Source organism: Limulus polyphemus, unplaced genomic scaffold (genome assembly GCF_000517525.1).
Source record: "Limulus polyphemus unplaced genomic scaffold, Limulus_polyphemus-2.1.2 Scaffold6237, whole genome shotgun sequence".
Taxonomy (NCBI): domain Eukaryota; kingdom Metazoa; phylum Arthropoda; class Merostomata; order Xiphosura; family Limulidae; genus Limulus; species Limulus polyphemus.
The window spans coordinates 45,284-55,334 of NW_013671847.1; the positions used below are offsets into that span (position 1 = coordinate 45,284).

The following is a 10,051-nucleotide window of genomic DNA, read 5'->3' on the forward strand; positions in this document are numbered from 1 at the left end:
ACATGCCTGTAATCTCTATAGTGTGAATAATTTGTTGCACATACACTTAACTTGTTCTGAATATATATATATATATATATATATATATATATTATTTTTAAAACAAGTGAAGTGTGTGCTGTTCATTCATAATTGAATTTATCACCAACAAGTCACCGACACCTACTGTAGAAGAATCCTAATCCCAACAACAACATAGTATATATATTTATACTTTTAAGAAGTATAAGTAAAAGTCTTTTATTTTGACAATTGGCAAAAAAATCATATTTTAAATACTGACAGTAAGTAAAGCAGTTAAGTGATCTGCCTAGTCTACTCATTTAGGCCAAACTTAAAAATATTTTTGTTGACTGTAATCCTAAACTGATTTGAAATGTGTGGGTAGGTAGGTAGGCAGGCAAACTTTTTTTTTTGAAGTTGGTTGGCAAAAAAATTTCAGAAATACCACTAGTTCTGTCAGCACCTCAAACATGAAACATTAAACCATGAATATAATTACTATCAACATTTATTCTAGGAAAAGAATTACAGAAATTTCAAATTATTTTGCAACACACACTTGTTGGCCATTATTGACCTTGATTGATGAAGTTGAATTGACTGTTGCCGACAATTATATGGTTTATTCACCTATTTCATCTCATTTGCCAAGTAAATTTCCAATTTCAACTAATTTGTTTTTAATCCTAATCCTCAATCCACAAGAACATTTTTCTGAGATGGATACACTAAACAGATTTGTGTTCACCATAATTGATGTGTGATCGTCAATAGTAACTTCTCCCTTGCTAGGTTGTGTATTTATTACTTTAGTGTTATTAAACCTCAATGCATTGGCCAATCAGCATTCAGTTGTCAATTGGAAATCAGGTAATGCCCTCCCACATTGTAGCAGATTAAATTAATTCTGAAAATTTGCTGACTTTTTATTGCTGTATTATGGTTAGAAGGGTTGGTATATTGGCAGAAATTGCTGAAAATAAAAATTTCCCAGGTCATAATGTCAAAAAAAAATCTCTTAGTTGGCCCCAATTTCAGATGGCCGTTCGGGTTACAGCAAACAGAAATATTTTAGCTTGGCCTTATCAGGTTAGATGCATAGAGTTCTGAGCCAATCTGATGGCTACATGTAATGTCTCAATGACTGAGGTTAAATCTAACTGGGTTACATCTATTTCACAATATGTGACATCCATCAAACACCTCTAGTACAAAATAGTCGAATGGTGTGATTGAAAATAACAAACTGATCGACTTGCCCAGTAAGAGACATCAGATCTAGTGACGCTTTCAAAACCTGGGTATTGGAGGAAAGTATTAACACTCAACAAGCTGATGGTACCAGTACTGTAAGTGTCTATAAACAAATGAAGAAATTCACACGTGAATAATACTTTCCGAGATGGGGATCTGAGGGATGACATATCGATTTCCCACATACTCTTCTATTTGCAATACATAGTATTATCTACACTCACCCCTCTGTTATCCATATGGTGGTTTTGTCCATACTTTCCTGATCATAATGTAATTTTTTCATAGTTTAATGAAGGTTGAAAAGATTTCGATACATACATATTACTCGTTTAATTATATAGATTTAAAAGGACTTTTATAGATGTATTGGTAAATTTATTTTGTTTGCAGCATTCTGCACTAGTAGTGTTTTAAACAACATGGTTACCAGTACTTAATATCTTTAGTTGCTTCCAGCAATTGTAATGTTTTGGTTTCTCAGAAGTAACTCATAACAGATGTGTTATTTTAATTACTGAATATTTTTAATCATTAATAAAATACATATTTATACTTTAGCCTTTATATAGGTATTCATAACAGATATGTTAATTATCAAATTTTTATTTCCTTATACTGAGCATGTTAGTTCAATTGTTTTGCATGATGAAACACATGTAAATCATTACAAACAGAAACCTCTTGATGTTTGGAAGGCAAGAATTTTTGTAATATTTCATGAGTTTGAAAAATGGAAAAGTTAAACGATAACTTTGTTGAGGCTTAGACTTTAGAAAATGATCTCGTGCAAATCTGGATGTGAATAGATGTAAGAAAATGTTGATTTAGAGGTTCATGTATGGGCAAGTGATTCAGTAATGGAGAGGTATGGAAAATAGTTGTGAGTGGTGTGGAATGAGACACTGTGGACCATTGAGGTTATTCAAGGTTAACAGTGAGGTCATGTGAAGTGATTTTGGTAATTTGTAGTTTAAAATGTTCTCTTTGTTCTTGTCTACATCTTAGTAATTGGCATTTTTATGTATGATGCACATTTGAAAGGCATGACCTCAATGATATTGACATGTGGTTGACATTTTCGTATACTCCCCCATTTCTGAAATATTTGCCTGTCAGTGGACTTCTAAGTCACGCACTATGTGGATGTATAATGATGTAACCCATTTCCACATAATGTCTAGAATTGTCCGGTCATCCATGTATACTTATTAAGAGATCTTTAATGATGCTTTCATTAACAAGCTAATTACAGATTAATAATTTGTTGGAAAAAGGTAAAATGCCTGTTATTGTCGGAGGTACCAATTACTACATTGAATCCCTTCTGTGGGAGGTGCTTATAAAACCTGAGGTTTGTTTACACTTTTTTGTTCTCATGTAATTGTTTATTTCTGCATCTTTTAAAATTTTATAGAATATATTAAAATTATTGAAATATTGTTATATTCTGGAAGTAATCAATTTCATAATATCAGAAAAATAAAGATGTTTGATTGGCTGGAAACATTCTAAGTAGTTAGCTAAATGTTTGATATATTGATTACTTGGAGGAAAAAATTCTCTAGATAGATCTCTCCTGAAAAGTTATGGAATTGTTTTAAATCTCTCATCGGCAGATTTTTCACATTCTTGATCCATGTTACCAAGGCAACAAGTTTTTAACAGTAACATTTCTATCAAACATGCTGCTACTTTATATGTTAAATTTGTTCAGTGTGTGAGATGTACTTGGTAAATTGATAAATAATAATAAAACTCTAGCGTGATGTGTTTCCTGATGGTACAGCTCAGTGAAACGATTCTCTTGCCCCATATACTGTAAAATACATAGTCCTGTGACATTCACAATACATCTGATAAGTCACTAAGTAGTGTTTTCTGCTTTCATAAATGCAGTATGTAACAACATCTCATAAAATAAAAAAAATATGTTACATCTGAAAGCTACTTCTATATAGTCACACAATGTATTGTCTTACATTCAGGTACTTCCATATGTCAAGGATCAATCTTCAATAGTGCATATATCAAAGTATATTATTGAACTATGTGTTATGCAAGCCTACCTAGAGCAAAAGTCAGTGGTCCTCAGATAACATACAATATTTTGAATTTTCAAACTAAGGATATATATAATTCCTTTTCAGACACTTTGTGCTACTATATTAAGAGTAAAAAACATCTTTTGACAAAATTAGAAAAAAAAAATTATTATTACTTACAGCTGATTAGTTTTGGTAACACAGTTACCATCATCAGGGCTAATATTTATAGTGTTAGCTCATTTTCAAAAACAAGGCGTGAAAAGTAAATCATAAATGAAGGAATATTTAAATAAATATTCCAGTGGAACAATTTGATTGGTACGTCATCTGTTTTACAGTGCGACGGGTTGATTAGTCCATCGTCTGTATTTCAGTGGGACATGTTGATTGGTCCGTCATCTCTACTTAAACACACGCACCTATTTTTAATTATACAAATACTGTCTCTGAAGTTCCTTTCTATGTTAGTTTATACATTTTTCCAGTCATAGTTACCATCATAGTTTCAGAAATATTCAGCTACAGTAGAGGACATAGTGTTGTCATGTTTTTCAATCTTGTTTTATTTTATTTTCCTATGTACATTTTACCATACTGCTTTAGTAAATCCTATCTTTATCATCCATATTTTTAGGATCTTTGAGTGTATGTAAATGGTTGACAATTTTGTTTTGTGGGATGAATGCTAATTTTTAACCTTTAAATGTTTTCTGAAATCCCAGGACAAAAATGGTTCATTAATGAACTTGTTTTGAGACGTTTTAATGGAGTTAATTTGTAGATGTTTGTCATTCATTTTTTGGAAAGCTCTGTCGACAATTATTAACTATTACCTACTGCTATTGCTTTTCAATAAATATTTTCATTGTTTATATCGGTAATACAAAAATATATGTTTAATTTATTTGGTCTGTTTCTGTCTGACTTAGTTGATATCTGTATTGTTACATATATATATACACGCATATAAGGATGTATGTTTAATTTATTTAGTCTCTTTCTGTGTGACTTGCTTGATATCTGTATAGTGACTCTCCATGGTATAGATTTGCATTTACTTGACTTTTGAATATCTTTGCATGTAGGCTGTTATTAAAATGTAATGAGCCATTCAAAGCAGTCTAAAGTCAGATTTTGGAAGTTTTCAAATTTTAACCCACCATATAGGGTCAAAAGCATTTTGGGGACTCTTGAGACACAATTCACATATTTACATGGAAATGAAAGGATTGTTCAAAATAAGTATATATGTAAATATGGAATCAAAGGGAGTTACTTGAAAATTGAAAAAAAGAATGTAAATAGCCATTAAGAATAAGATACATAAAAGCTTTTACGTAGCTTCTGTTTCCTGTAAATTTTGACAGGTAGTTTAGTGTATGTGTTCTGTTTTTAGCTGAATTTTTTCTTGTAATGAACAATGAAAAGATGTGGTTATATTATAGGACTCTTCCAGTGACGTCTTAGTATTTGATAGAGAAAAAGGTATTGAAGAATCAGATATCAAAACAAACAAACACGAAGGACAAGGAACAGAAGTACATACTGAAGAAAGTTGCATGACAGAGTATTCAGAGCTAAACAGTACTGCTGATGAGAGCAGAACAGAAAGCTCCTCTGACGACCAGCTAGATGAACTTATTGAACAAAGCAAGGTAGCACCATCAATCACAGACTTCTCGGGAATTCTACCAAAGCCATTAACAGCAAGCAGATTATCAAAGATATCAAACGAGAATCTTCATCAGCTACTTACTGTGGTTGATTCTTGTATGGCTACAAGGCTTCATCCACATGATAGGAGGAAAGTCATCAGGTTAATTTTATTATGTATAATCTGACGTATTGAATAATCATGTTAAGTCAAATTAGATTGGTTGTAGCTTTCATTCTGCATGTTCTTTATTTAAGATAATCTTATTCAATCAGACTAGGTAAGTGGTGATTTATATGATTTTAATTTAGATAATTATGTTCAATCAAATTAGGTATTGGGATTTATATTGTATCTAATCTGGTGGATTATCATGTTCATCTTGTTTACCGGAGGATTTCCCTGCTAATCCTTCTACTCTTCTTTATCAGATAAACTTCTAGTATATGTAAAAAGACTGTATTTCTTATGTGCTAGTGACACTTTGTACTAGACTTTCAAAAATGTGTATGGATAATCGATTTGAAAATAACTTTGTTCTGAGATCTTGTGGTCTTACAGAAGTCTTCAAGTTTACCAACAACAAGGGCGACCACATAGCCAAGTGTTAGAAGAACAACATTCTCTAGAAGGAGGTAATTCTCTAGGAGGACCGCTTCGCTTTTCCCACACATGTATTTTTTGGTTGCAGTGTGACCAACAGGGTAAACCTCTTTATTTTCTCCTTTTTCTCTTACCTCTCAAAAACACAAGTAACTGTTATTGACGTTCGGCATTCAAGTTATAAATAACCAAAAACACAAATAACTGTCACTGATATTCGGCATACTAGTTATAATTAATCAAAACATACACAACTTGTATAACCATCAACCAGAATGTAACAAAGTATTTGTACAGAAATGTTCTTATCCTACATCATTACAAATATGTGTACTTTAACTCTAATAGCTTTATAGAACTGTAGGAAATAATGTTTATGTTGCAGTTTTAAGATTTATCAAACTATAAAGTTTCTTTTGAAATATAATCATGTGTAGGTCCAACATTTCTTATTTCATCAAGGGGAAGACAAAATACTTAACACTATCTCTAATGGTAAATTAGTATTCAATTTGATTATCTCAAACACAAACTGATAAGTGATAAAAAGCATGCATTGTATAGCATTTCAACTTATGTATGGACAGTATAATTTAAAATATGGTGTAAATCAAACACCTGATTTGTTTGGCTTGTTCCAAAAGCTCAAGCTGCTGAAGGTGGGGAGGGGGGTAATGGTGAAGGGAAGTTCACGTAAGAGGATTTTGATTCATTTGGAAGGATGGATATCATCTGGGATTCAAGTGAACATTGCTGTTGGTCAAATGCTGCAATCCTTTTCCCATCAAGACAAGTGCATAACAAAATGATAAATGCAACAATCCAACATATTCAAAATTTGTTTGAAAATCTCAGTCATCTCCTTAGACATCGCTGTCAGTGGATCTCAATCTGGTTTTAGCGTTATTGGAAGGAACCAAAACCACAACCATAATTGTCATACGATAACTGCGAACAAATTGCAGACCATAATTCTCATCAGATGGAGTACAATCAAATAAGACATTTTGTAAGAACTATGTACACCAAGTCCAAGTACCATGATGTGTGGAGCTATAACTGTGACAGTCAATACTGCTATGTGGTGAAGAGTAGGCTGCATATTTAGCAGATGTTAATCAGGAATGGTTATGCCTGAATCTAGGGGGTCTTGACGTAGATGTTTAATCCATGTGTCGTACAAGGCATTATTTTGATTAATAAAACTGAGGTAAATTATATCTGACAAGAGAATAAACTCGTGCTTTGCATACAATGTATGTTCTAAAATTACTAGACTACCGAAACATTGGTTTAGAATAATAAAAATAAAAAGGGTATAGAAGAGGTTAAATCCTCAACCTCTCACATACAAAACATGTGCAGTGTTATTAAGTGGAATACATCATATACGAGAAGGGTATATTGTTACGCCTCCAGTCGTTAGTTGATTTTCCGTAACTTCGTTCCGACGAAACTTTAGCGACACAAGTCTTTACTTAATAAAACTGGTTTATTCTTTTCGAATACAAGTTTACGATACACTTAATTTCAACAGTCGCGCTATAACAAACGCTATATCTCACGTGGCCAACAATATTTTGTCCACATACATTCAATTACTCATTACCTACACATTGTCCTGTCACGTTGTGACCATCTTATATATACCAGACTACCCCCAATCTAGTAATCTCCCGACAATTCACAAAGGTTCGAGAAAGAAGTGGCGTGATACTAGTCACGTGACCTTGCTGACGCAACAATATGTTAAATAGATAAATCCTTTAAATAATGCTGTTGTTGTATTATGTAGTTGGACATGAACGATACAAAAACCTACTAAGTAGAATATGGAGTTGTTGTATTTAAAGTAAGTAGGAGTAAAAGCATGGAATCACTATATACAAAATATATATCTTTGTACACAACATTTTTTTTGTATAAACACCTTGTTTTTCTGGATAATCACCATTTTTGACTAAGATCTTGAGATATTTTCTTGATTGAACACTTGATGAAGCTACATTATATAATTGTATCAAGAAGTGGGAGTTGTTATTTCACCTATTTTTTTCTTCCGTAATGGTATTAATTCTTTTTTACTTTCCTTTAAAATATTAACAAAATGTTGAGTCTCCGATAAAGGAAATGGTGTAATATTTTATTCCCCTAGTTGATGAACTTGTTGATTTTTAGGCACCTGTATTAGAATAGTTGGAAACATGTAATAGTTATAAAATAGTGAATGTTTAAAATTATAATATCAAGAAGTGCATATATTGTATATGTATATCATCTGAAATCCGTAATTATTTTCTTTTTGCAATGTATTAGCTGTAGAGTATCGAAAATTAATGAAGTTGTGCCAGTGACTATTAAGGCTAATTACCATAAATTATGTAGTGGGTAAGATTGTGCTTTACACTTTAGGTCTAATTGTTGATTTTTCGGCCCCTGTTAGTATTTGTATTGAGCTATAATGGTATTGTGTTATTTATAAACCACAGAAAGGTAAAGAATTAACTTAAAGTGTTTCCTTCTGTGTTTATGATACTGAAGTAATTGTCTTTAAGATTAATGTTATAAACATAGATTTGCACTCATATAGAACATGATAACTTTAACATTGTTCACTTTTTCACTCTAATAAGTGTAAAATTATACAATAGGGATATTGGGTTTCAAGGTGAGGTAGCATGTGTGGACCGATTGACACACATCGTTCTCGTAATTACATAGATATATATATATATATAGTGACAAAAAATAGGAAATCAATGGAATATTGTGGTATGTCAACTATACATTAGGAGTCAGATTAAAGTCTCTGTTGTAATCACTGTGTATTAATAAAAGTTTTTAAATTGTAAAACAAATGTTATCTGTTAATCCTAATTAGCTGCTTAGCACCAGTAGTTAACTTTAACATATTCATATTTTTGTAAATAACTGAATCTTTACATATCAAGGTACTTCTTCCCAGGTAGTCCCTTGGTTTGACATTGGAAGCTGGCTATCTGAATCTTTACATATCAAGGTACTTCTTCCCAGGTAGTCCCTTGGTTTGTCATTGGAAGCTGGCTATCTGAATCTTTACATATCAAGGTACTTCTTCCCAGGTAGTCCCTTGGTGTGTCATTGGAAGCTGGCTATCTGAATCTTACATCAAGGTACTTCTTCCCAGGTAGTCCCATGGTGTGTCATTGGTACATTTACAAACTTACAACACTAAAATCTGGGGTTCGATTCCCTGTGGTAGACATAGTGCTGACTGCCCATTGTGTAGTTTTGCACCAAAAACAACACACACACACACACACACACACACTTCCCAGGTACATGGTGTTTAATCTATTATCTACTGGTTTTAGTGCATATGGTTAGATAAATAGCATTGTTATAACGATAAATTTTTAAACATTTTATTCTGTGTCTGAAAGACATGCGTAATGAAGTGAGCCTTGGCATGGCCTCACAACTTGCAGGTCACTTGCTCAAATTCTTGTCATCAAACATGTTCCCCTTCAGGGTTGCTGTCAGAGCCAGCCACTTAAGTGCAAAAGTTCTTGGCTAATACAAAATAACAAAGCAGCTGACCCCAAAATTAGATAGGTTTTACAGTCAAATGAAGAAGAAGACAGTTTTTAACTCCTTCCCTGCCAATTTATAGGTAACTCTCCTGTGGTCAGTTTATTTATAGATGTATAATAAACATTAAAAAGACGTGTGTTTTAATATTTCATTACTTACTTGAAACTTGTGAACCCATAATGGAAATAATCTTTCATCATGGTCGTACAAAATCCAAACGTAGATGTAGTTAATTCCCACATTCTAGTTAGTGACTTGCTAATGACTTATTTAGTATTCATAAAACTATGATTTTGTTGTAAGTATTTTAATATTGTATGACAGGAACCAATACTACAATAGCTGACTAATAACTTCCAGAACTTCTTTCTATTATCTATTATCACTACTCTATATCTGTATATTCATTTAAGTACTTGCACGTGTTAATTTATCTTAATCATATCTGCAATAGTAAGTAGATGATTAAGTATTTATATTCAATCGTCATACTTCTAGAATGAAATGAAAACTGTTATACATAATTCATCATGTTTTTCATATATATATTTTTTTTAAAGTACTAAACAATAGACTTGAGAAGAGGATTGATGAAATGATGGATAGAGGGCTTATTGAAGAGCTGACAGCTTTTCATCAAGCTTACAATCATCATCGGCTTAGTCAGAATCTGTAAGTGTACTAATTTGAGATTTTGTGTTGCAGGCACTAGTTAAATTTAAGGTGACATATATTTATTTAAAAAACCAACATGTAATAGTACAAAATAAATATTTTAAAATGTGACTGTTCCCATTCTCATGGTATTTTATCTTGAAACAGTAAATTTTTTAATGTATGTGGAGACTGGAGACAATTTCATTTTTAAATATTTATTTTGTATCATTAAATGCATTTTTAATCTGTTATTGAAGGG

General features: G+C 32.1%; 1 protein-coding gene across 1 annotated transcript in view; it reads left to right on the plus strand.

Moving 5' to 3' along the window:
• LOC106473509 (tRNA dimethylallyltransferase, mitochondrial-like) overlaps nt 1–9,807 on the plus strand; it is a gene marked incomplete at its 3' end in the record, with an annotated part of 27,908 nt that extends 18,101 nt beyond the window's left edge. Inside the window, exons 3-6 of the mRNA XM_013934191.2 lie at nt 2,513–2,611; nt 4,751–5,121; nt 5,521–5,663; nt 9,696–9,807. Of these exons, the coding sequence (XP_013789645.2) occupies nt 2,513–2,611; nt 4,751–5,121; nt 5,521–5,663; nt 9,696–9,807 (725 nt within the window). The remainder of the gene's footprint in view (nt 1–2,512; nt 2,612–4,750; nt 5,122–5,520; nt 5,664–9,695) is intronic.
• Between the last annotated feature and the right edge of the window lie 244 nt (nt 9,808–10,051).